The sequence below is a fragment of the Desmodus rotundus genome, chromosome 10 (assembly GCF_022682495.2).
Source record: "Desmodus rotundus isolate HL8 chromosome 10, HLdesRot8A.1, whole genome shotgun sequence".
Taxonomy (NCBI): Eukaryota; Metazoa; Chordata; class Mammalia; order Chiroptera; family Phyllostomidae; genus Desmodus; species Desmodus rotundus.
In genome coordinates, this window is record NC_071396.1 from 82,890,406 (window position 1) to 82,918,300 (window position 27,895).

Sequence of the window (27,895 nt, forward strand, 5' to 3'; positions counted from 1 at the left end):
GACACCATATTAATGTCTTAGAGTACTTAATAATTTCATGGCAATATTGTATCATTGTAGGCCTTAAACACAAGACATGAAAGTAAGCCGCTTCCTAAACACACTCACTTAGTGCGGCAGAAGCGTGACTGGATCACCGCGCCGGTGGCTCTTCGGGAAGGAGAGGATCTGTCCAAAAAGAATCCAATCGCCAAGGTACCTTCTAAAGATTAGGAACAGAAAATATATGCATACTGCTAAAATGTGGTGGGAGAAGACTTTTATGTTCACTTCTAAATTTAAGGATAATTATATAGTGCACTTAATGAGTACACACACACACACACACACACGCACACACAGGGGGGCCGGCACAAATAACGCCCCTTCTTTATTACAAACTCTTATTACAGAATCAGAAGCATGTAATTCAGTGACATAACAATATCACACTCAAGCACACCATATGACACTTTAGGTGAAATGTACAAATTGCTGTCCCCCTTGTGTGAGACATTCACGTACCCTACCAACCACACTCAAGCAAGCCTTGCTTCTACGGGATTCTGTATATTGCAGATGTATCTGAAAACTAGCAAAGCTTAATTTTTAGCAGAAACTTCCAACGTTAAGATCTTCCTTCCCATTTTTTAAGATGCAGCATCACTGGTGAAGATGTATATAATTTGGGGCTTCAATTCAACTAAGAGTTAAGGGATCTGGCACCAGTTGAATCTTTGTGTAACAAAGTGTTACAATAACCAAAAGAAGATATTATCATATGTAGGGGATGGAAAATTCTTTTTCCTGCTACTGTCCCACTTTCTGTGACTGGGGTCCTATTGAACTGACAAAATATTAACAAGAGGGGAAAAAACAAGTTTATTAACATGTATATTACGCATGTAACCCATAGGAGTATCTAGAGATAAGTAACTCAGAGGTTTGGTTAGAATTTGGGCTTATCAGCATCTTAGGAAAGGAACAATACATTTTTAGAGAAATGACAGACAAAGAAAAAGGACCTTAAATTTGCAGAGGCAGTAAATTGTGGAAAGGCAAATAACTGGCAAATTAATGGTAGAAAAAGGCTAGTTAGTAAAGTTCGTTATTTGGATTTCTTGTACCATTTCCAAATGATTAAGGGCCTAAGTTGTCAGTGATGATTAACTTTTGTCCTTCTTGGTGGAGAGGGGAGAGAAATCACCTTTACAAATTTATGTCCTGCTTTTAGGCAAATAGGGGTAGGGCAGAGAACTTTTTATATCTGCTGCTTCTCAATTACCTTCATCTCAAAATAAATCTACACCAAAGTGGCACATTTTGATGTGGCATATTCTGCCCCTCTACACATAAAAAGTAATTTTCAAAATGAAAACAATTGCTACCTGATAGATAGGGTAACCGCCTATCCCACTTGAGATAGTCTTGATTTATGCCCATTGTCCTGTCCTAATCATTCTTTTTTCACTCTCAAAGGGTCCTATTTTTATCAATTATATGGTAGTATCTCATGCACAGACCTGCACTTTGGATTTTTCCCCTAAAGGCGTTCTCCATAAATTCTACCCATTTCAGTAAATGGCACTGTAATTCCATCCAGTTTTTCAAAAATGTAGCAAGTGTTATCTGTTTTACCCCAAAATATATTACAGGCTTGCCAGCTTCTCTCCATTGCCACCCACTGATCAAGTCAGCGTCATCTCTGACCTGTGTTACCAAAAGGCCCTGACCTTGTGTCCGAGCTCTCACTCTTGCCGCCCCCACCCCAGCACCCCAACCCCACTCTGCCGTAGGTCATCCTCCCAAAAGCAGCCAGAGTGATCATTTGAAAAGATAAATCAAAGCATGTCCCCCCCCTTAGTGAGACCCTTTTTACAGCTTCCTGCTGCCGTGGAAGGAATAAACTCTTTACCCCAGCCTACAGAGCTCTTGGGCTTTATTGGCCTTGACCTCCTCCTCTCAGGCCTGTGCCTCAGTCAGCCCCCGTCCGCCACCCTGCTACATTCCTAGCTGATACAGTCTCATTCCAGCCCTCCCGGTTTGCCCTTGCTGCTCCCTCTGCTTCGAATCCCCTCCCACAGGTATTTGCCGTGTCTCTCTGCCTCTAGCCTCTACCTGTAGCCTCTGCCCCAGTGTCACTCCCTAAAGAGTTCCCTTCCCTGCATCACCCATCTCTGTCCCCTCACTGTGTCAGCTTGTGTTGTGGCACAGTCATATCCAAGTTTTACTTCCTCTTCCCAATGTTGTAAACATCATACGTGAATAGTTCCCTCAAAGACAGAGCAGCAGTGTAGCCAGAAGGCAACCATTTCCATTTCCCAACAACATGTTTCCATAAAAGCCTTCTGAAGTCCAGATTTTTAATTATGGCTTTACATAATGGTGTGTATATAAGCAATGGAGTTTTTGTTTTGGTTTGGTTTTCTGAGATATCTGAGTCGTTCACACGTTCTATCACTAGGTTTCCCCAAAATGCATTGATTCTTTGAGGTTCAATATGCAATAACTCTTCTTCTTACTAATTTTAACTATACAAATTATGAAGAGTAAAGTTTACATAAAAAGCAAGAAATCCTGTTCAGTTTCCCCAACTTTCTAAATCGTCTTATCTAAAGGTAATATTGTCAACAGTTTAGTATCTTCTAGACCTTAGGAAATTCTTAAAAATATGTTTACTTACATACACTTGCATGAATATGTATATACAAACCAAGCTATGTTTACACACAGTTTCGTTGTATTTTTAACAGGAGTGGAATTACACATATAATCAGTACATAAAGATCTAGAATATTCTTTGCAATGTGTGTATATATATGTATATGCTTGGCAAAAAGCAGAAGCACAAAGATGGAGAAAGACAAACAGGTAGATGGACAGAAAACAGAAGTCCAGCGAAGAGTACTCATGGGTCAGCTCTGCTCACCTTTTCACTCCAGGAGCAGAGCTGGTATAGCAGGTTAGAAACCCCATCTGCTGTTCCCTTGGCTGTTCTCAGCAGCAGCCTCCCAGCCCCAATGCATGTTGGGAAGCCTATGGGCAGAAAGGGTAATCCCGAAGTTTCAGGACGAAGAACTGACCAGGCAGGTGGGTGTGATGGGTTCGGTGATGTCTGAAGGAGGAAAGGGAGGGACCAATTTCCTCCTTCTATGGAAGTATGCCTTCTTCATACTTTTCAGAGGATCAAGTGGATGTATGAAGGTCTTTTTTTCACCTGTGCTAAATTTAAAATCTAGGTACCCCCAAGATGTAGCCCTTAGAATATCTTAACTTTACGACAACCCTAAGAAGCAGGCAGTAGGATCTCCACTTCACAGACAAGGACGCTGAGGCACAGAGAGGCTGAGGAACTGTCTTTCGTATCATCTTGCTCGTGAGTGGCTGACGCAGGGTTAGAACCAAGGTTCTCTGACACCAGCACATCTGCTCCTGAGCGCTTGTGTCTTCCCACCTCCCTCCTAGTGACACGACAACTTCAGGAAGAAATCTTCTTTTTCAAATTTCTGCATGTTATTTATAGAGTTTAACTTGAGGCATTCCTGTTATTTTTATGTTAGATACATTCCGATATTGCAGAAGAAAAAGGAATAAAAATTACATACAGATACACTGGAAAAGGGATCACAGAGCCGCCTTTTGGTATCTTTGCCTTTAATAAAGACACTGGAGAATTGAATGTTACCAGCATTCTTGACCGAGAAGAAACACCGTTCTTTCTGGTAAGAACAACAATTTTATATTTATTAGTTTGTAGTATTTCTTTGGTAACAGTCATAATTTGTCTTCCTAATTTTTGATACTATGGTAGTGTAATTACCTTAGCTTAAATCTAACCTCTTCTATTATTTATGCCCTGATTTCAGCTAACTGGTTATGCTTTGGATAAAGAAGGAAACAATCTAGAGAAACCGTTAGAGCTCCGCATTAAAGTTCTCGACATCAATGACAACGATCCAGTGTTCACGCAGGACGTCTTTGCTGGGTCTGTGGAAGAGCTGAGCGCAGCACGTAAGAGTCTGCTATTTTTGTAAATGAATACCCGGAGTCATTTCACCCCTCTGTGTAACTGAACACGAAATCCTGCATCTTAGTGGAGGCTCAGTATTAACCACAGGGCAAAGAACCTGTTGCTCTAGCTTTGGAATTTTTTGTGTGTGTGATAAGTTCAAAACAATCTGCCTGACTTCTTTTTTTACCCTCGGTACAGATATGGGGGCTGGCTGGCTGGCTTTGGCCCACTGGCAGTAGTTTGCTGACCTTTGACTTCTGTTTTTTCTACTGTCAGGTTCAATGACAATATTCAACACAGTGTTCTACATGAATATTAACAAGAGAGATTTCTCTTTGATCACAGTGTAAAGAACAGCTGTGCTTCTGCTGAGCTGTCGGTGTGTTAATAAGCACCTATTTGTATCTGTTCGTTCTTTCTTTGTATTCATTATTATAACTGTTGTAAATACATTTCTGTCCCTCCTGTAGCAAGTGCTCAGGACTTCACCCTAACCTTGCATTAACCTTGGCCCTGCCCTCATCTTATTTTTCCCACTCCTATAATCCATTCGCACTTATTTCCTCGTCCATTCAACTTTTTCATCTTGGTAAACTGTGCTTTTGATAAGCACCTGAAATCCATTTTGCAACAAGCTGAGATGATATATAAAATAACATGCGAGTTTCATTTTGAATGCCTTTGTTTCTAATGCCAGATACACTAGTGATGAAGATCACCGCGACAGATGCAGATGATCCCAGTTCTGTGAATTCTAAAATTTCCTACAGAATCGTATCTCAGGAGCCTGCTGATTCTCCCGTGTTCTACCTAAATAAAGATACAGGAGAGATTTACACAACCAGTATTACCTTGGACAGAGAGGTAAATTAGTATTTTGTGGTTCTCATCTTTTAAACTCTCCCTTGTTCTTTCAGGTTGCCCTCTCTATTTCTTTTTCAGTTTTCCTACTCTGTTGTGTATTTCTCATTCCTAGGACATGATAATTCTTGGGATTATCTCCTTCTAGGGAGGTGCTGTCCACTATGGAAGCCACTAGTCATTTGTGGCCATTGAACCCCTGAAATTTATGAGTCCAAACTGAGTTGTGCTATAAATGTAAAATCTAGCAGGTTGGGAAGGCTTAGTATGAAAAAAAAAGAATAATATACCATTTAACAATTTTTGTTGATTATATGTTGAAATAATAATATTTGGGATACTGTGCATTAAATAACATATATTATAATAATTAACATCACCAGTGTCTTGGTACTTTTTTAAATGTGGCTGCTAGAAAATGTAAAGTTCTGTAAGGACAGCAGTGTTGTGGGGCCTCTCCAGTCAGGGTTCTGTTTGAGAGATCTCTGAACCAGTGTTCCTTAACTTGTGGCCTGTACTGAAACACCAGGAGACTCTTCTGCTGGTAACAGACATGCAGCGGAAGGGCGAAAGGTACAAATAGCAGCCCTGTTTGGGGAATAGAACTACTCGTAAGGGAAAGAATTATTGTAAATCCCAAACTGGAGGAAAATTTGAGTAGGTTTCTTAGCAGGGGTGCCCAGCCTTTTGGCATCTCCAGGCCACACTGGAAGAAGAGTTGTCTTAGGCCACACATTAAGTACTTTACAACACATATCACAAAAACATCTCATAGTGTTTCAAGTAAATTCACAATTTTGTGTTGGGCCACACTCATAGCCATCCTGGGCTGCAGGTTGGACACCCTGCTTAAAGGCTGCTCTGTCAAACATTTCACATATTTATTTCTAAATCAAAGGGAAAATTTTAGAAGAAAAAAGGGAGATAGAAGACTTTACAAATGCTGTATACATGAAGATTTTAACAATGTGCATGAGGAGAATGTTGATAACCCTAAGAGCACCATGTTGTCATCAAACATAAATCATCACCCAAGTACAGTCAGTATGTTTTGTATTATTTGGAAGATGGTTTCACTCTGCCCAGCGAGGGAGACGGTGGTGCCCAACTTTTCTATCAAGATCTTTGTAAAATTAAAGAATTTCATTGCTCTTAAAATTCTACTCCATACCTTTTCACATGGAGTTAGAATGGAAAAAGTATTATTTTGAAGTAGTATGATTTTTTTTTTTCCATAGGCTGCTGTTTCAGAAGTATGGAAAGTTTAGCCAGTAACAATGGCCGTCACTTATTGGGCATTTACGTAGATTAACCCATTTCATCCACCAAGAAACCCCATGAGGCAGATCCATGTATTATCCTCCTTTTATGCAGAAGGAAACCGAGGGTCAAAGGGAGTAAGTGCATCCAGCACAGCCAGTAAGTGGCACAGCCAGGACTGGAGCCCAGGCAGCTGGCTCCGGAGCCTCTGCCATCCGGCCTTTCCCTGAGTAGTTCTGCCCCGCAGAGCAGCCCCTTGTGCTGGCACCGGCAGCTCCACTCTTCCTTAACCTGCATCCCGCCACACTGGGGACCCATCAGGGGACCAGTGGAAGACAAGGGTTCACCTTGTCGAAACATCTGAGATGTCATTGTCTAGGACACCCTCTCTAAGAATCATCTCTCTCTCTGGATGTGTAAACAAGTTTTCTTGGGGACAGGGCCTTCTTTGCTTAACTATTAGCTGAAAATGAAGTGCGAGGCAAAAGTTTCCTGTGGCCCTGCCATCACCTCCAAGGTGGAGCAAAGTGCATTTTAAACAGCTCTCTTGGGTACAGGCTGTTTTAAGGAGAGACTCATTTCCTGATAATATCACTAATGACCGTTTAAGAATTTGACTAATGCCACCAAGGACATATTCAAGAATCTGACTATCAACAACTGCTCCTGGCTCTTCTGCCCTTCTAGAAAAGCTCTGAGAGCAAATAGACATCTTCACGCAAATAATGGCAGGCCGTGAAAATTATTTCTGAATAAATTATACTGTCTATTTTGTGGATGATACAGTAAGCTGGAAAGACAGCTTTGGGAGTGATTTGCTTTCACCCCAGTTGGGTATTTGTTGTTGCCCTGCAGAGACACAGCAGCTACACTCTGACAGTAGAAGCAAGAGATGGCAATGGACAAATAACGGACAAGCTGGCAAAACAAGCTCAAGTTCAGATTCGTATTTTGGATGTCAATGACAACTTCCCTGAAGTGAAAGGTGAAATGGTAACTATTATTTTTATGACCAGTGTATCTACTTATTCATATTTCAGTTTTATCTAAATATACTATCACTTAAATTTGTGTTACATTGAAATAAACATCCTGTGTTCATGTTTTGCAGTATGAAGGGATAGTTGAAGAAAATCAAGCCAATGTAGAAGTTATGCGCATAAAAGTGTTTGATGCAGATGAAATAGGCTCCGATAATTGGTTAGCAAATTTTACATTTGCATCAGGAAATGAAATGGGTTATTTCCGCATAGAAACTGATACTCAGACTAATGAAGGAATTGTGACCCTTATTAAGGTAAGTACTTAGCGTTCAAGAATGGGAGAAGTTATGCAGAGAAGATTACTGCCGTGTTTTGAGCCCCAAACACTTGTAAGTGTTTATATACTCAGTTAACTGGCACCACAATTTTTTGAGCTAGGAGCCGTCCCTCTTAGCCCAAGGCTGTGGTCCGTATGTGGTCACACTACAGTTAGTTTCAGGCAGGGGGACTCTAACCCTAACCTGACGGCGTGATGCCAGCATCATTACTGCTTAGCACACCTGCGGTCTCGCAGCCTGTGCCTGACTGATATTCCCACGCCATGACCTCTTGTCTCTACTCAGTGTCTCCCAGCCAACTATTTCTTACTTGAACAACTTAACAATAAAGCCAAGTCTTATTAATAATGTCTAAACACAACAGCTATAATGACTTGGTAAAGCTCTAAACCAGTTGTCCGAATGCTTCAAGAGTGCCAAAGGATTGTTTAGTAAAGCTACGTGCCCAAAGCCCAGGCTCCTGGGCCCTAACGTCAATAATCTGGGATTGGGTCGGGCTCAGGAACTTGCCTTTATAACAAAAATCCACTTTTGATTCTAATATAAGTAGTACGAGTATTGTGAAATGTGATGTTCTGACCTCATCTACTCACTTGAATCAGTAAAGGAAAAATTAAATAGTCATTAAACATACGGGTCTTAGGCATTTGAAACTCATTACCCACGCAGAATTTTTTAAACAAAAATTACAGGATAGATGTTTTATCTAACAGTGAGTAAGGAAGAATATTGATGTATTTTTAAATGGTTTATGATAGAATTGCTTTATCAGATGTTATAATAAAATGCAAAGCTACAGCTTTCAAAATACTAATAGTTCATGAATCACACATGGACAAAAATGGATTATAGAAGTTTCCAAATTGTTACAAAAACTTAATAAATGGCAGATCAGAAAAAGATCTAACAGTGGTAAAAGAAATAAGGATACTTATGGATGTATAAGAAGATAGAGAAAAATTAACTTCAAGGTTCATGGTAGCAGAGCAGGGGAAAACAATAAGAGTACCTCGTGTTTAAAGGGAAGACACATGTTGTGATTATTAAAGAAATGGATGGTGGCGGCAGAGATGAAATAGGTCCGTCTGCTCATAAGAAAGTAAGCACACTTGTAGTCATCAGTTACAGGTGCAGCCGTGCTAGATGCCTGAGTTAAAAGGCCTGTAACACCCACAAGGAGAAACAGTCCCCTAATAAAGAGATAGAAGTGTTGTATTCTCAGTGTACCAAGGTGGCACAAAAAAGGGTATAGTTTTTTCTACCTAAGGGGACATGGACAAAAAAAAAACCAGTAAAATTAGGGTATTGGCTGGTGTGGCTCAGTTGGTTGGGCATCGTCCCACAATCTGAAAGATCGCAGGTTCAATTCCCAGTCAGGGTACGTGCCTGGGTTGCAGGTTCAGTCCGCAGTTGGGATTTATACAGAAGGCAGCCATTCGATGTTTCTTTCCCTTCCTTTCTCCCTCCCTTCCCCTCCCTCTGAAATCAAAAACAAAAATTAAAAAAAAAACCCTAAAATTAGTGTTAAAATAACAGCCACAGATTGAAAAAATTTCAAATTTACTGTCTCTATTGTACAAAAAATTTCTTCCAAATTATAAGGGCAATAATCAGGTCCCATTGAAAAGTTAGACAAAGAAGATATACAAAGAGCTGATACAGATCTAAAAAGATACCCAGCATGACTAGTCATTAGAAATAGTGAAAATTAAAACTACGTGAGATGCCACAGCACATCTATTAGAATGGCTCTAATCCAAAAATTGACAACACGAAGTACCAGCAAGGATATGGAGAAACTAGCATTCTTATGTATTGCTCATGAAAACATAAAATGGCATAGCTAAAGTGGCAGGTTTTTTAATATTAAGCATAGAGTAGTTAGTGACCAAACGATTTATTACTGGGTATCCACCCATGAAAAACAACACACAAACTTGTATGCAAATGTTCATAGCAGCTCTTATTTGTAAGAGTTAAAAACTGAAATAACAATCCAGTGTCCGTCCACTGGTAAGTGGATTAAATGTCCTATATCCATAAATAGAGTACTATTGAGCAATAAGAGGGGGTGAAGTGCTAATACATGCTACAACATGGATGAACCACTAAAACATTTTGTGTAAGAAGCCAGGCCAAAATGCTACATATTGTATGCTTTCATTTATGCAAAATTTCTAGAAAAGGCAAAGCAGTAGATGTAGAAAGCAGACCAGTGGTTACTGAGGGCTGGGGGTGTCGGTGGTGATTGACTGCAAACAGGCACAAAGCACCGTTGGGGGCTGAGGGCAGGTATTCTAGGACTGGAAGGTAGTGATGTTTGCAAGACCAGGTAGGGTTACTAGAAATCGTCATGCTGTACACTTTGCCTGGAGAAATTTCACTGAAGGTAAATTATGCTTCAATAAAATTATCCAAAAAAAAAAAAAGATAAAGGAGAATAGATACTTTAAGCTATGGAAATCAAGATAGTAAATCATTGCATGAAAAACAGTCTCAGCTTTGTTAACAAATGAGTTTAAAATCTTTAATACTGCTAAAAATGGCAAAATGGAAATGATAAATACGTTGACAGTTAGAAAAAATAGAGATATACGCCCTTATACATTGCTCTCAATGCTGAAAATTTTCCCACCCTCTTGGATCGTTACATGCAAAGGCTACAGACAGAAAACTGCGAAAGTTTTGTTGGCCCTGTACCCTGCTCATTTATGTCAGGGTTGTCTTGGCGCTCCATGGTCTTTGAATACTAATGACATTTGTCTGGAAGATTTAATTTCTCATCCAGCATACATGATGCCGTCCAAACAAGCATGCTAAGTACAAGAGCATCGTAAAACAAAAAAAATTTCACAAGGACTCTGCAATCACAAAACATGTTCTCTTCAGTCATTTTCTGTTGTGTTCTTGTCCCAATACCATGGTGACCCATATAAAAAGGGGGCAGGGGAAGTCATTACCCATCTAGAACACTACTGAGAGGAACACAAATTTCATATAAATCATCCAAAAACAAAGGTGAATTGTAATGCATGTAAACTCATGTAATGTAGTTAATGTTGTGCTGGAGAAACCAGCAATAAGTTAGTGCATCTAAATGTCCAGAGCTACTAGAAGTAACACGTAACTGAACTTAATAAACGCTGACTTTTTTAGTAGTAAAATGTAGATCAACAGAGGAAAAATAATTTGTATAGAAATGTTCAGAGCACTACAAATTAAATTACAGATAGCCTGAATACCTAGCAATAGAATGACTAGGTAAAGTAAGTATATCTAAATAATAGAAAACTATAGAAATATTTTTAATAAGAAAGTAAACAACATAAAATCTGTATACAGTGACAAAGTGAATAAAATGTACTTTATACCACAATTCACAAAGAACAGTATTTGGAGGGAGAGACATCTTTAACGGCATAACAGCAAACTAGATATTAATGGACATTATGCTAAAAAGGGGGTGGAGAGGTTCTTTGTTAAAACACATGTGAAAAACCCTGGGTTTAAGAAAGGTAACAGTGCCTTTCCTGCAGGAGGCTTCAGATTCTCCGTGTGACTGCAGTGAATGTGTCGGGGCAGAGCCAATGGTGCCGCCCCTATTTCTGTAGCCCTTTCACCAGAACAAACCCAGGAAACACACTTTATGGAATATTAACTTATATCAAATGTCCATTAACTTGTTTTTATTAAGAAAGAAATCACTTCAAGTTGTTAAATTTTTTTCAGTGGTTTTGCCCTTTAAAAAAATTAATTGGGATGTTTTGTAATCATCCTTAACGGTTACAAATATCACATTGACAGACTTATAATTGCACGTAATTGTTACCAGTGAGTTGGAGTTCTCAGTGCTGTCCCATTCCCCATCTGTTAAGTTGTTACATCTGACATTAGAAGCACGTGTGTACGCATGTGTGTATGTTCTTCTATGTGTGTTCTACTTGGTTTCTCTTTTGAAAGAAGTCCCTTTGATTTTGCCTTCCTAGGAATTAGATTATGAAGAAATGAAGCATCTTGACTTTAGCATTATGGTCACAAATAAAGCACCTTTTCACAAGTCAGTTAAGAATAAATACAAGCCGACACCCATTCCCATCCAAGTCAAGGTGAAGAACGTGAAAGAGGGCATCCATTTTAAAAGCAGCACCATCTCAGTTCACACGAGCGAGAGCATGGACAGGTCAAGCCAAAGCACGATAATCGGAAAATTTCAAGTCTTTGACGAAGACACTGGAAAACTAGCCCATGCAAAGTAAGAGACAGTGGTGCCGTATTTCCTCGTTCTGAATTACTTTAAATGCCTGTTCTCAAAAATCATAATGAAATTTGAACATCTCACTTCTTGTCCCTCAGCATTCTACTTCCCTAAAGGTCTATAGTTTAAATTTCCCTAGACCCCATTCTTTCTGCAGCCTGAGTGTGAGGCTGGGTTCCTCACCTCAAAAAGCTCTGGCTAGTTAGTGAAGGCTGAAAAACTGTCTAAGATCTGTCACATTTCCTGAAAGAGTATTCAAGGTAAGAAAGTAAGAAATTTTATTGCGAGTTCCACTTGATACCAGTTTGGTTGAAAGAAATAGTTGCCTAATGTATTTTAATATGGAGAAACCAGTTTCCTTTTTCACATAAATCTTGGAAGTAACTCCTCATTTAAACCATGCTGTTTGGTTCAGGGACTGATGATCCTTTTATGCTTGTGTTGATTATGGTGACCTTTACTTAGATACAGAGGTTGAGGACCTACTAGATGCCACCACTGTGCTGAGAGGCACCTGGGCTGTGCCCCCTCTCTAGTGACACCTTAGTTTAAATTTTCTAAGTAAATTTGCATCTTAGATTACAGAGCCACACCTGCCGTGGAAGAACAACCCGCGAAACTTTTATTTATGGAACCCAGTTACAGTGATTATGGCTGAATTTAAAGAAGCCCCGCCTGCCAGTCAGAGTTGTTTGGTTGCTTGTCTGTGCTTATGCCTGGGTAAGGACACTGACTATAGTGTCCCTGGGTGCCAACACCTCACGTAGTGGTCAGCCGTAGCAAGAATAGGAATGTGAACCTGAAGAAGCTTTTCAACAATCTCTTTCCTTTTAGTGACTCTACTTTTAACAGAATTCATCTTCCAATAGTAGCAAATAGCCTTCTCCCAAAATAATATTAACAAGCCATCTCCACTGTGTTTTCTGCAGTGTCTTAGTGACCCTTTTTGGCCCACCTTACCTACGGGAACCAACCCTGCTTCTTTGGCGTTCAGTAGTCCGGTTTTTATTTGCACGGCTCTAACCCTAACAAGGCAGTCCTCACTGATGCTCCAGATGGTTATTACTCACTGCTGACCACTGCGAGGCTTATCCATGCTAATTAACTATCCTACAGTAGCACTGTGGCTATTTACTGAAACTTCTGTCTCCCACCTAACTATTTAATTTTGGATGCCGTTTTTATTAAGAGTGATGAATATATCAAAAGTTATGTTCTGCCTGGAAAAATCATGAACCGTGTTTCTTTATTTCTTTTATTCTCTACCAGGCCATTGCAGAACTGAATGAGAAAGATCTCAAAGGTCAATTCAAACCTGTTTTACAGATAAGAAATGGGATGCACAGCCAAGTTAAATAATTTTCTGACGTTTCCCTAACAAATTAGTGGTTGCTATTTAGAAATGCTGACAAGAACAGCAGAAGAATTATTTCCTTAACTTTGTCATAACTTACTATTTTACTGATTATTCATACGCATCAATTGTTTATAGGTATTTGGCATAACATGAGCTGCCATCTGACTTTGAAGGGTGTCTAATTTTTATCGTAGAGAAGAATGGGAACTTCCTTAAATGAGGCCACGTGTGAAATGTTATCCTTATCACTAAGAGCCTGCCTTTATTATTATAAGTATGAATGTGGGAAGCACGGACAGCAACAGAGTACAGGCTTTACGATTCCAAACGTGAAATTCAGAAACACTCGTGAAAATCCAACTGTGTTATCACTTACTGGTAGAAGTATTAAAATGCAGAAAATTTAGTTAAAGTGTATAGTTGGCATTTTTTAAATAGCACTATACACAAATACTGCTATAAACCAGCCACTCAATGTGTCTAAACAGCCACTTAATAGAAAATAAATTACCAATTTGGTTGAATGAACCAATTGCTCATATGTTTGGCTTATGTTTGGATTTTGTTATATTTAAACTCGATGGTATTGAATTACATACATTTCTGAAGACATGATATTCTTATTACCTTTCCCAAACTGAACTCCTTCCACATCATTCTCCTTGCTTTGAGGCAAGAAACCCAGAAATCGCTTCACCGACATTGTTTTTACATTGAACCATTTCTAACTGAAAGAAGCCTATTGCTCTTAATAATTAACAGTATTCCAAAATGTTAAAGTACTTCCATTTTAAGGCAGCCATTGATTTTTAAAATTGATATTTTAAAATATCGGTAACATGCCAATAAACAGTAGAGTGTAAGACTACTTTTATCCACCGATTCTTGTTGAGTAACTAAGTTATTCTCCAAAGGTTTACCCCAAATTTAAGGGAGGCTAAACTGCAAGCTGTAAGACAGGCCACAGAGCAACTTGCGACCCTCCTATCTCAGTAGGCACAGGATGGTCACCCCGCCCTTGCCTGTATGTCTTGAGTGTTACAGGATTAAGGAAGGTTCCTGAGTAAGTGTGCTATGCAGTGAAGAGGCACTTTTAGGCTGGTTTCAAGAAATTAAAAACATTCCATACTAATACTTGTAACCAGAACTTACACAGTGAAGCAAACTAAATTTTAAAGAGTTGTAAATGTTAGAGATTCACTATTTATCCCTAATTCAAAATTAATTTTATGTTTGTTTTGTAACAGATATGTCAAATTGGAAGATAGAGACAATTGGGTCTCCGTGGATTCTGTCACATCTGAAATTAAACTTGTAAAAATTCCTGATTTTGAATCCAGATATGTCCAAAATGGCACATACACTGTGAAGGTTTTAGCTATTTCAGAAGGTAAGTTATTAAATAGCTATTTTTCTTGACTGTATGTATTTTGATGTTCTTCTCCAACATCAGAGACCATCTTTTTGATCTTACAGAAAAACCAAATCTGTCCAGTGGATAAACCTTCACATTTCTACTTATTTAATGGATTAAAAGACTTCACTTGATCTGAACATGAAAACACATCTAGGATAGGAAGGCTCCTAATTCCTCAGTGCCCTTCTCATCCAAATGGCAAAAGAGTTCAAACTGTGTTTGTTATCAGCAGTATAACCAGAATATATATATTTTTTTCTTTCTTATCTTTAAGATTCTCCTAGAAAAACCATCACTGGCACTGTTGTTATCACAGTTGAAGACATCAATGACAACTGCCCCACCCTGGTCGACCCGGTGCAGAACGTCTGCGAGGACGAGCAGTATGTGAACGTGACCGCGAAGGACCTGGATGGGTACCCGTACAGTGACCCTCTGACTTTCGTCGTCGTTGACCATCCCGCTGGGATGGCAGAAAAATGGAAAATCGTACACAGAGAAGGTAAGCAAAGTCATTGGACACTTCTGGTCTGGGAAGACCCCAATGTGGTGGTCTGCACCTCAAGCGCCTTACAGGACCCACCTACTAAGGTGAGGCTGCCCCCAGAACCTTTCAAGGAGACTTCAACTTCTATTTCATTCAGAACAGCATCCCTGCCAGCAACTCTGTGGAGGAAGCCCAGAGAGAGACCCAGCTGTGGTTCCAGAACAGTGACCTTCTGGACTGGGCAGAGGAAGCCCACTGCAGCCTCTACCCAGCCTGAGCCTCAGGCTGCTCATCTGTCCCAGACCACCTCCCTGTTCACCTTCTACGCTGGCCCAGGGCAGCTGAACCAACTTTATGTGCCTTTTGGTATCCTAAGCCAGCGAGAAAACAGACCAAATCTTTTCCATACCAAAAGGCCACCTTTGGGGTGTCTCCAAAAGTGGGTAGTTTAACCTCCCCTGCAGGGGAGACATTAAAATTCATTGTGCCATGCAAAAAGAGAGAGCGAACAGTTACGAAAGAATAAAACTTCTAACTGGAGCTAATTATTATGAGCCAGTAAAGCATGTTACTGTAATTTAATCTTGCCTCTTCCTTGGTAATTGCTCATTTTTCTTTGCCTCTTATCATTATAGGTACTAGTGTGCTGCTACAACAGAGTGAACGAAAGCTTGGGAGAAGTGAAATTCAGTTCCTGATTTCTGATAATCAGGGTTTCAGTTGCCCTGAAGCACAGACCCTTACACTCACGGTTTGCCAGTGCCTGGAGGGCAGTGGCTGTGTGGGAGCACTGCATGAAGGCTACATTGGCCTGGGGCCTGCAGCAATCGCCCTAATAATTTTTGCTATTCTGCTCTTGCTACGTAAGTATTTTTAAAGCCAGTCTTTGGCTCTTTTAGTAATTAAGGGCACAACTAGTGTTTAGTTACCATAGCAGTCATTGATTTCTTCACAGTTACTGCTCACCCCACTGGAACACTTGAGGGTGAGCAGGGAAACAAGAATTCATCATGGATAAATCGGTTATAGCACTCCTCAGAACTTTGTTATAAAAATGTGTTATTTCCTGATTTAAATAACCAAGGTTATCATGCATGATCTTCAGCCACCTTTTAACATACAGCTTGTTGGTGTCCCCATTTTTTTTTTGATTGATTGATTTTAAAGAGAGAGAAACATCAATTTATTATTCCACTTGCTTATTTATGCATTCATTGATTGCTTCTTGTGTGTGCCTTGGACCAGACATCGAACCCGCAACCTTGGCATATCAGGATAATGCTTTAACCAACTGAGCTACCCGGCCAGGGCTTAATTTTTTTTAATTTAAAAAAATCTTTAAGTTGCAGTCTATATTCAGTAATACTTTGTGTTTCAGGTGAACAGCGTAGTGGTCTGACAATCACATACTTTACGGAGTGCTCCCCTGGTATTGCCAGCACCCACCTGGCACCAAGCCTAGTTACTACAGTATTATTGACTCTGTTTCCTGTGCTGTATGTACTCTACACCCCCATGACTGCTCCCAGTCTGCACTTCTCAGTCCCTTCCCCCTTTTCACCCATCCCCCTAGCCTTCCTCCCCTCTGGTCACCATCAGTCTGTCCTCTGTATCTATGAGTCTTTTTCTGTTTTGTTTACCCATTTATATTGGATGAATGTCTTTGTTTTCCACATGTAAGTGAAATCATGTGGTATTTGTCTTTCTCTGACTGACTGGCTTCACTTAAGTGGTGTCCCCATTTGGTAGTCTCTGTGAGGGAGGGGTGCTGTCTCCAGTGCCCAGTGCCTAGAATAAGCCTTGCCCACAGGAGGCGCTCACACCCCGTTTGCTGCATAAATTTGGATTATGGAGACAGTTATTTTCTAAACTCATCTCATGTTCATTGATCTTTGCTTTGTACATTCAACTTGTCAGAGCCCCCCCACCCCCATACACTCTGCTTGGCTTGCCCTTCACCTGAGCCAACAGTAGTGGGACCTCTGAGCGCATCCGTGCCCCCTGACACTGACAGCCAGTCCTGCCTGCCCTGCGTGTCTTCCGAAGACCTTGAGTTTCCTTTCATGAAAGAGCACAGGACTGCAGCCTGGGTCACGTGGCCAACACTGCACTTGACCACTGAGTATAGGCAGAGGACCATCTTCGAGGCAGCCCCAGCTCTCTCAGTGACAGAGGCAGAGCTGGTCAAAACCATCAGTAGATGTGCAATTGAATGCACAGCACTCAACAGTTTACAGTGTACTTTTATACCGTCTTTCCACTTTGTGATACAGGCACAGAACGGAAATGACTTGTCTCAGCCTCCCAAGTTTGTAGAGAGGTCCTGGAGCTGAGGCTGCATCTGTTATGTGGGGGTTCCTTGCACCGCCTTCTCATCTCATACTCCCCAGGGCCTTTTGGGGACTTGTCACATGGTACACACTTGATGAATATTTGTTGAATTTGTACAAATGTTGAAGTGCCACTGGCTGATTTCAGTCTTTTTATTACAGTAGCTGTGACTGTGTTGTCAACTATTGTGCATAAAAAGAGTCTAGGGGGTAATCACTTCATCACTGGAAGATGACAAATGGGAGTGTCAATAAAACTTGTTGTGATTTGGGGTGCATTGCTTGCAGGGTGTAGTTAATTCTTTACTACCCGGATCAAGAGGCCAACACCGGCCTTCACTTCCTCCCGGAGGTACAATCACATTTAAGGAGGGAGCTCTGAGATTGGATTGAATTCTAGAGTTATTCCAATGGTTTTAGTGTAGAATTGTTTTAGCAAATAGTCAACTTGAACCTCAGTGGGTCTTTTGCCAAAATCTACTCAAGGATGAACTGGTGAAGGATAGAAGTTCTAGTGTATTTGAACATGAAAACCTTAGGAGCTTTCGATTTTTTTTAACACATAGATATTTTTTTGGATAGTGAATATTCTCATATTAAAAATTAAAGTGGTTTAAAAAACAAAACATTTAAGTGTTTAAGTTGGTTTTGATGATTTAGATACTGTTGAATTCAGTCTTGGTGTTCCACTCAGTCACCACACTCAGCCTCTTAATGAGGGACGAGGCCTCTGAATCTGCACGACTCCCTCATCCTGCCTGTAGACTTTGGTGTGACTCCCCAGACAAGCAGGTAAGTTTGGATCAGGGTGAAAAAAAAGAAAAATAGAAACAGAACTGTAATAAGTGAAGGCTGAACTCCAGGAAGTGATGTGCAAATTCCAAAATTATATAACGTACATTTTAAAATAAGTCGGGACCCACCATTTATTTGTGTTTAATTTTGTTTCGGTCCAGTCGTACCTCTTCTTCTGCTGACGTGCCACTATGGAAAGAGTGCCAAAGGCTTTGCCCCCATTCCTGGCACCATAGAGATGCTGCATCCTTGGAATAATGAAGGGGCACCACCTGAAGACAAGGTCAGATAATCAGATATCCGTGGACGTTGTCCCCTTTTCTGATTTTAAAGGGGCCTTGGGAAGTGTTTCTAACATTTTAGGTCATGAGAGAGTAAAGTGGGGCTTACGGATGTCATTCCCATGCCTTTCGATGAAACATTTTGTGCTCACTGCCAGGGCAGAGTTGAGGTGGTGTTGCTGTTCTGTGACAGGTCTGGTGTTGCAGAGAATGCAGAGCAAAGATTAGGGAGAGCAAGAGTGTGTGGAGATTTAGGCTGAAAATATTTATTATTAACAATATTTCATAACCAGGTGTTTCTGCATTTTCTCTTCCCTTAATACAGAGGGTTGGCAGATGTAAGCCCACAACCCCATAACAGTCGTAAAAGATTGCAAAATCCCCTCTTCTACCTACATAACAACCACCTCCCGTTGTCTCTTTATTGCATCTTCACCCTGGGTCTCATCACCATCTGTAGTGAGCATCGTATCTAGTAGGATATGATCAGCATCAAGTGCCAGAGAGCTCGGAACAGTGGCTTAAATAAATATATGGGCAGCCCAAGGCCATCACGATCATTTCCCTATGGCCGCAGGCTTCTTCCTCGTTGTTCCTCCCTGGACAAGTTCCATTCTCCGCTGTCTTCATGCTCCAGACAGACACCGGCTGCTGTGCCCACATTCCAAAAAGCCGATAGGAGAAAAGTAAAGAACCACTCTTGAAGAACACTTCCCAAAACATGCATTCTCCATTTCCGCTGTGCTTGAACCCGCACTAACCAGAACTTAATTGGGTGGCAATTTTTAGAGCCAATAGAGGCTTAAACATATAGTTTCTATTTGGGATGACCATGCGTCCGGTTAGACAAAAAATAACAGTTTTGTAACCAGAAAGAAGACATTAAACTTCAGAGGAAAGTTGAAATACAATTGGTGCCAATAGAATAAATGAGCTGAGTCTATATTTAAATAACTTGTTTTCTTTTTGGATGATAATCATCTAACAAAACAGGAAGGTTGAATGGCTCTTCAGAAGACTCACACAGAAGTTAGTCCACCCAAAGTAGTTCTCCTAATTTGCTTCTGTGGAAATAGCTTATTCCCGTCATATGCCCACTCAGCTCAGGTCCTACCAACCGTGCTGACCCTTGGTCCTTCCGGCTCAGTTCCCAACTGTATTCGTCCTCACAGGTGGTGCCATCACTTCTGACAGTGGATCACAGAGACAACATAGCCGTGGGCAGCAGTGCCGGAGGTGGAGCGGGGGCTGGAGCGGTCAAAGAGTCCACCGTGAAAGGAAGCAGCTCGGCTTCCTATACCAGAGTGCAGCATGACATGTCCGAGGTGGATGGGAGGTGGGAAGAACACAGAAGCCACCTCTCTGGGGGTGCCACCCAGGTGACAGGGACAGCAGGAGCCATCGTAGGCGGTGAAACCATAAGGACCACAAGAGCCACGGGGGCTTTCAGAGACATGGCCGGAGCTCGAGCGGCTGCTGCTGCAGTGAACGAGGAATTCTTAAGAAGTTATTTCACTGAGGTAAATGTTGGTTTTTAGGTACAAGGGGAAAAATCATTTATTTGTGAATGTGGTAATATTAGGGTGATCATTGCCTCGGATCTGGGTGGGACTTGGGTGTTTTTTTGTTTGTTTTTATGAAAATGCTTACAGGTAATGGGGGAAGAGAGACATCACCCAATGAACCAGTCAGCTGAATTATGTGATGATGACAAATGACCCTACCATCTTACTTCTCACAAAGGCTTTTTCTCACATTCATATTTTTGCCACCAAATGCATCTCTGCTCTTCATTCCGAGATGCCAAGAGAGCTGCCAGGAGAACTGGCATTCCGAGATGCCAGATTGTACCTGGGAAGCTGCCATCCTTTGGGTGCAGGGAACACAGCATGCAGAACCTTGCAGTGGCTCCTAAAGCCACTGTCCTTTTTGCACTCGGATTTCATTGGCCAGAGTGAGTCACATGACCAAGCCAGATGGCAGTGGGGCAGAAAGTGCAGTCTCCCTACAGACTTTAAATATGAGACCTAAAAAACACAATCTCTGATGTCCATTTGAGTGTCATCTTCTGAATGAGAGCCCTTGGCTTCACTATGGAGGTGGTTCACAAAAAAATTAGGAGGAAAGTTGCAGGAAAGACGATCGGTTACAGTCTGGAAGCTCACTTCCGGAATTAGGAATTAGAAGCAGAATGGGTGCCTTTCTTGAGAATGAAGCCCGTGTGTCCCATGGACAGAGTCGGAGTGTCATGCATCTGGAGGACACTTGAGAGGAATACCTCAATGGGCTTCCATGGAGGCCAATTTATTTCTGACCCCCGTCTCCTAAATGGTTACACATTACTGAAGTGCTTTCCCACTTTCTCTTTCCGTCCACATCCCTCTCTTCCATGTCATCTGCCCACCCCTAAGTATTAACTTGACAGGGAGAAAGGGGTATGTCAGTGTCAGGGGAAACCACTTAGCGCCCTCTTTCTGTTTCACTGCGCAGCTCCATTCTGGTGCCCTCTTTGTTGTATTTTGATACGTTTTTCCTCTCTGCTCCAACCAGAGCAGATGGTTATGGATGCACATGCAGCTTTTAATTCAGAAGTCGTTTCAAACTGACTAGAAAACATGCAGGAAGAGAAATTTTGAACTCCTGCGTACTCTACCCAGATTACCCAAATGTTAGCCCTAGAGCCCCATTGTCCCACCTGTCTTCCTCTGTCTCACACACACATGTAGACTCGCACGTGTTCTCACATTACCACAGCACAGTGAGCACATTTAGAGATTTAGCAGTGACATGTTCCAAACTGCAATTTACCCAGTTATCCACAATGATGTCTTATGTAACGATTGTTTTTCCTGTCCAGGGCATAGTCCAGCGTCCCGCATCTACTTAGTTGTCCTGACATTTTAATCTCCATTTATCTGGATCAGTCCCCTCTGCCTTTCTTATCTTTCACAATATTAATACTTTTAAGGCTTCTGGCCAGCTGTGTTGTAGAATGTCCTTCAGTTTAGGTTTCTCTGATGTCTCCTTGCATATACACTCAGGCTGTGCATTTCGGGCAGGAATATAGTCTTGTTCTTCACTGAAGCTGTGTCACTAATCATATGCTTCTGTTTTTATTCCATTTTAGAAAGCTGCCTGTTGTACTGAGGAAGATGACAATCACACAGCCAAAGATTGCCTTCTGGTTTATTCTCAGGAAGAAACTGAGTCTCTACCTGGTTCCATTGGCTGTTGCAGTTTCATTGAAGGAGAGCTAGATGACCACTTCTTGAATGACTTAGGATTTAAGTTCAAGGCACTAGCTGAAGTTTGCTTGGGTCAAAAAATAGATATGGATATGGAAATTGAGCAGAGGCCAAAACCTGAGAGAGAAACAGCTTCACATTCACTCTCCGAGCAAACAAGGGTTAATTCAGAGAATACTTACTCCTCTGGTAGTAGCTTTCAAGTTCCAAAACATCTGCATGAAGCAAATGCAGAGAAAATAACTCAGGAAATAGTCACTGAAAGGTCTGTGTCTTCTAAGCAGAATCAAAAGGTAGCTACACTGCTCCCCAATTCCTTGGCTTCTGGTAGTGTCACAGTGACAGAAACCTTTGCCACAGGCTCCACTGTGCCACCACCAAGCACTGTGATCCTGGGCCCGGGACAGCCGCAGGGCCTTATTGTCACGGAGCGGGTGTATGGCCCGGCTACTACCCTGGTAGACCAGCATTATGCTAATGAGGGTAATGTCATGGTTACTGAGAGGGTTGTACAGCCTAGTGGTGGCCTGTCTGGTCCTCTGGAAGGCACTCCGCACCTGCCAGATGGGCGTTATGTTATGGTGAGGGAAAGAGAGAGCTTCCTTGCCGCCAGCTCAGGTGTGCAGCCCACTCTGGCCATGCCCAGTGCAGCAGCGGGGCCGACTGTGTCGGTGACAGAAAGGGTGCTAACACCCGCTTCCTCCCTGCAATCCAGTTACCCGGTTGCTGCTGAAACCTCCATGGCGGCCAGAAAGACTGTGGTTTCTGGAGCTGGAGTCCCTGGCCTTCTGCCAAATTTCGGTTTCGAGGAGTCTGGGCGTTCTGGCTCTACTGTCACCACGTCGTCCACCAGAGTCTCCAAGCATAGCACAGTGCAGCATTCTTACTCCTAAATGGTCAGCCACAGTCTGACCCAGAGTTGAACGAGCAGTGAGTTTGTGTTTTCAATGGACCTGCCTTTTCTTGCGGCTTACAGACATAAGAGGTACATACACAAAAGTAAAACCTCTGGTCACTGATAGACAATGGACCTTGCTCTCTCTGCATCCATCCAGGAGAGTACTTCAGAAACGCCCTCGGGAAGTCCGAGGGCGTAACCATGACGCTGTGTCTTAAGTGCCTTTTAGGGAGTTGTGGCCAAACAATGTTCACAAAGCAAGTTAAACAGAGAGTAAGCCTGGCTTCTGAGAATGTCCCAGATTCGCACGGAGTGTCCAGTTCACCAGCCGTACAGTAGAGCAGTCATGAAGCCATCGGGGCCTCTGCGCACCATGTCAACGTTTCCCGTTGCTGTTCTACAGCCCGTTCTTACCGCACCCAGCATATTGCCAACACTCATTTATCCAAAGACACACACAGAGCTTGGGTGACCGTTATATTTGTTTTCCTCAAGGCCTGAGGCCTTGCAGTCTGTTAGGGTGATTGACTTTTGGAACAGTGACGTGGTAAAAACACATATGTTTCTGTGCATGTAACTGTGTGTTGTGTGACCTTAAAAATAACCTATCTTCTCTTTCTTTGTCTCTCGATAATGAAAGTATTGAACACTTCCAATTCAGTTGAATAATCCAGGGGAAAGTTCGTAAATGTAAAATCACTTTACTTTTTATAGTAATAATATACTATTTATAAAACCTCAGGGTATATTACATTCTAATTTTGTACAGCTAAATTAACCACTAGACCCGATACACTGTGAGAAGAACTGTGCTTATTTCAGTGCTGTTATTTATCCTCAGTGTCTGACATGGATGCCAAAGCAATCATTGTGGAATTAAACTGGATGTTAGAAGCCACTCTCTTTAATTTACAATTTCAGAACATGGAAAGGCCTTATCACTTCCTTAATGATGAGTTTAAAGTTATGATTTTACTCTATGTCTCAAACTTAACACAGCAAATATGTAATTGACATGAATTTATACGTCATCCTTGCCCCTTTTTGAAAAGTGATTTGGGTGTTTTGACCAAATAAATAAATTGTATTTCTATTGCTCCTTGAAAAAAATTTATTTCAAGTTGCAAAGTATATGTGCCTATGAGTAACAATTTATATAAATATTCTTCACAACAAAATAATTTTCATAAATTTTAAATACTATGTAATTTTGTGAGTTTTCAAAATATTTTGCTTAGTGAATGGAATCTTTAAAAATTTATTTTTATAGCACATTTATAGAAATACTATTGACTTGAATTGTGTAATGTAAAATATTGGTACTTTTTGCTCCCACAGACTGTATGAGTATAAGGCAAATATTTTTAGATATCTTAAGTCCATGGCCAAAGTGAAGGTCCTTCTTCTATCTAAATTTTGTACTCTCTACTTAGTAAGTGTTGTTGCTTTTTTCTTAATGTAGACTTAGTAGTACCACTTTGCCAAGTATGCAACAGGAATGCCACTACTGTGTGGAACGTAAAAATAGCCTAAGTACTTCGAACAAAACTAACAAATCGTGGTCTTAAACTTCCTGGAGCAGTCTTGAAAACTCTAGCCTGTCAAATGTGTCTAGTGAAATCACATTTTCTAAATGGTTTCTTTGTTCCCAAATGGGTGATTTGTATTAGTTTTTACATTTATTCCTGGAAAAACTATATTTGTATGTGTATCATCAAAATATTTAAATTAAAAAAAAAAGACCTTTAGAGCAACTCTTTGCCCATATCTTTTTATTGCTCTGTCCTATTTTCCGAGGAATGTAGCTGGCGGTTAGAGGGAGGTAGCGCCCCCAGGGCAGGAGTGTGGTGGACTTTGGTATTTTAATTAGAACTGCGGACATCCAGCCCAGCCGGCCCCTTGAAAGAGCACCTTCCCCTTCCTAAGTAGGGTAGAACATAAGAAGGCCCCATTAAATTTGAATTTCAGATCAATATTGAGTAGGGTTTTTTAGTGTAAGTATGTCCCTTAGTAAGGAATTATCTGTTACCTGAAATTCAAGTTTAACTGGGTGCTCTATTTCTGTTTGCCAAGTCTGGCAACTTTGTTCCTAAGGGACAGAAGTTGGCTTTCTGACCAGAAAGTAACACAGGAGGTACCTGTAGGACCAGCTGCGGAAAAGCTTCCATGTCTGACCCAAAGAGATGAAATCATGAAATTCAACCAACATTGAAGGGCTGTTTTAGCTGCTTATCATAGTTTACAGGGGGAAAGATGAAAGTTCCTGCCTGCACTATGCTGTCATATTAATAAATATTGATGACACTGGCTCACTAAGACATCCTACAGCATGAAGACGACAGTGTTACACTCCTGGGACCCCGGGGCTCCTTCCCCAGGTGGCACGCGGGGCAACTTTTTGTTGATTTCATGAATCTGCAGACCATATTTCAATCTCACTACATCAAAATTTATACAAGGAAATACTGCTTATCAGGTATTGCCTAGAAATCAGGTATTTCAGATAACTTTCAGATCATTAACTCTTTAACATACCAGAATTCCTTGGTTTCGTTAAGTGTAGTTCAAATCCTCTCTATCATTACCAATTGTTTTCTCTTTTTTTTTTTTATTATTAAAGAGGAATGTTAAAATCTCCAACTGATTGTGGCTTTGCCCATTGTTCCATTAAGTTTTTTCTACTCCGTGTTTTGAAACAGGTTATACCTGTGTTATTAGGCACAAACACATTTAGGATTATTGTTTCTCCCCCCAGAATTGACCCTTGTATCATTATGTGATGCCTGTATCTATCTCTGGTCATAGTCTTGGTGTTGAAATCAGCATCACCACACCAGCTTTCTTATGCTTCGTGTTTGTGTATCTTTGATCTTCTGACCCTCAACCTGTCTATGCCTTTGGAATGTGTTCCTTGTAAATATCTAGATAGGTCTTGCTTTTTCTCATCCACTGTAACAATCTCTGCTATTTTGTGGAAGGTTTTAATCTATTTCCGGCAGCTATGCCTGTGGGTGAGTTTAAACCATCTTCGTCTTTGCTTTCTCTGGGTCCCATCTGTTCCTTCATTTCTCCGCTCCCTTTCCTGCCCTCCTCTGTGTCTTCCAGGATTCCACTGTGATTCCACTGTAACTCCTCTGCTGACCTTTTTTTTTTTTAATTAATTAATTTATTTTTATTCAGTTACAATTGTCTGCATTTTCTCCCCTTCCCTCCACCCCCCCAGCCAGTCCCACCTCCCTCCCCCACCTCTACCCTCCCCCTTGATTTTGTCCTTGTGTCCTTTATAGTAGCTCCTATAGACCCCTCTCCCCACTATCCCCTCCCCACTCCCCTGTGGCTATTGTTACAATGTTCTTAATTTCAATGTCTCTGGTTATATTTTGTTTGCTTTTTTCTTTTGTTGATTATGTTCCAGTTAAAGGTGAGATCATATGGTATTTGTCCTTCACCGCCTGGCTTATTTCACTTAGCATAATGCTCTCCAGTTCCATCCATGCCATTGCAAAGGGTATAAGCTCCTTCTTTCTCTCTGCTGCGTAGAATTCCATTGTGTAAATGTACCATAATTTTTTGATCCACTCGTTTGCTGATGGGCACTTAGGCTGCTTCCAGTACTTGGCTATTGTAAATTGTGCTGCTATGAACATTGGGGTGCATAGGTTCTTTTGGATGGGTGTTTCAGGGTTCTTAGGGTATAATCCCAGCAGCGGAATTGCTTGGTCAAAGGGCAGTTCCATTTCTAGTTTTCTGAGGAAATTCTATACTGTTTTCCACAGTGGCCGCACCAGTCTGCATTCCCACCAACAGTGCACTAGGGTTCCCTTTTCTCCCTCATCCTCTCCAACATTTGTTTGTTGATTTGTTTATGTTGGCCACTCCAACTGGTGTGAGATGGTACCTCATTGTGGTTTTAATCCTCTGCTGACCTTTTAACTCTACCTCCTTGTGTTTGTTCTTTAACTGGTGGTTCTTGTTACGGAAATGTAATCAAAAACAAAATCTCCTGCCCACCTAGAAAGACTACGCAAAGGTAGAAGAGAAACAATTTTATTATTGAATAAACATTAAGCCAGAATGATATGTGCATCACAGACAACTCATACAGAAATGGCGACGACAAAAATCTCACATTTTTGTATAGCCAGGCAGATACTACCTGTTCACAAGATGCATAAGAACCTGTGAGACTTGCTAGTACCACAGCTCATCCTAAACTGACCTGGTAATTGAGGAGGTCATTGTGTGTGCTGACTGCCGTTATCCAAAGAGATAATGAAACTTCTAACATCTCTATGACAGGAGGCTGGCCACAATTTGATCCAGGCCGCCTTGGAGAGGAGAGAGAGGTGCTGTCTCTCCTGATGTGCAAAGAGATGAGCCTCATGTCCTTGAGAAAGATGTTCGTCTTGTAAAGCTGGAAGTTTTAAAAAGATGTGTCTGAAGGCAGAGAAAGAAAGAACAATGACAAGTTCGTTTTTGTTTTTTTTAAGAAAATGCTCTAAGACGGGAGAGGGGAAGGAAATTCTCCCTTTTTCACCAGGAAAAAAACAATGTATCTATTTTAGATTTGTTCTTACACTTTATGGCTGTGATTTTCAACTTTTTTCATCCCACGGCACACATATACTAATTATTAAAATTCTGTAGCACACCAAAAAATATATTTTTGCCAATCTGACAAAAAAATAGGTATAATTTTGATTTGTTCACACTGACAGCTCTTGTGTTGGCTGTCGTCATTTCTGTATTTGACACTCTAAGGGAAAAGGGGACAGTGTCCCTGACTGTAGAGTCAGGTATCGCGTGCTTTAGAAGTTCCTGCAGCGCCCGGGTGGAAAACCGCTGCTCTAGGGCTGCGCTCCGTGTGGTAAGTGGCTGCCCACTGGACAGCACAAATACAGGCCATTCCCACCATTGTGGAAGGATTCCTTTTTGGCAACATAGCTGTAGAAATTATACTACACCTTTAATTCACAGCCTACCTTTACATATTCTACTACTTCACCAAGAATGTACTTAATTCTTGAACGTCTGCTTTGTGGGTCTTGCTGTCGTTAGGTCCCTGATCTTCACAACTGTGTTCTAACCGGTCGGGCCTCCAGCATCGCCGCCCATCCCACACACCTCCCAGCAGACCGCCCCCCCCACACTGGCTTTAGTGAATTAGTGGCCCAAATATTCTGAAACCTGTACTAAGTCCAGTTGTGAGTCGAAATGGACTCTTACTGTTCCACAGATAACAGATCTCCCCCCACCCCCCCACCACCAACCCAGGAGCCAAGTTGAGATATCAGATGAGGAATGTGGACCTGGGCTAAAAATCCAGATAGGCCCTGGGCCTCAGGTTTCCAGTGTGCCTCCTCTTACCCACTTCCCACGCCTTTGCATCCCTGTCCA

General features: G+C 41.4%; 1 protein-coding gene across 1 annotated transcript in view; it reads left to right on the top strand.

Annotated features, from left to right (window-relative positions):
• The window catches only part of DSG2 (desmoglein 2), a 34,274-nt gene extending 10,022 nt beyond the window's left edge, over positions 1–24,252 (top strand). The window contains exons 3-15 of the mRNA XM_053913284.2: positions 61–195; positions 3,540–3,701; positions 3,846–3,990; positions 4,689–4,855; positions 6,968–7,105; positions 7,224–7,409; positions 11,420–11,685; positions 14,293–14,435; positions 14,737–14,964; positions 15,585–15,812; positions 18,236–18,357; positions 19,528–19,875; positions 21,483–24,252. Of these exons, the coding sequence (XP_053769259.1) occupies positions 61–195; positions 3,540–3,701; positions 3,846–3,990; positions 4,689–4,855; positions 6,968–7,105; positions 7,224–7,409; positions 11,420–11,685; positions 14,293–14,435; positions 14,737–14,964; positions 15,585–15,812; positions 18,236–18,357; positions 19,528–19,875; positions 21,483–22,493 (3,279 nt within the window). The 3' untranslated portion in view covers positions 22,494–24,252. The remainder of the gene's footprint in view (positions 1–60; positions 196–3,539; positions 3,702–3,845; positions 3,991–4,688; positions 4,856–6,967; positions 7,106–7,223; positions 7,410–11,419; positions 11,686–14,292; positions 14,436–14,736; positions 14,965–15,584; positions 15,813–18,235; positions 18,358–19,527; positions 19,876–21,482) is intronic.
• The last annotated feature ends 3,643 nt before the right edge of the window (positions 24,253–27,895 follow it).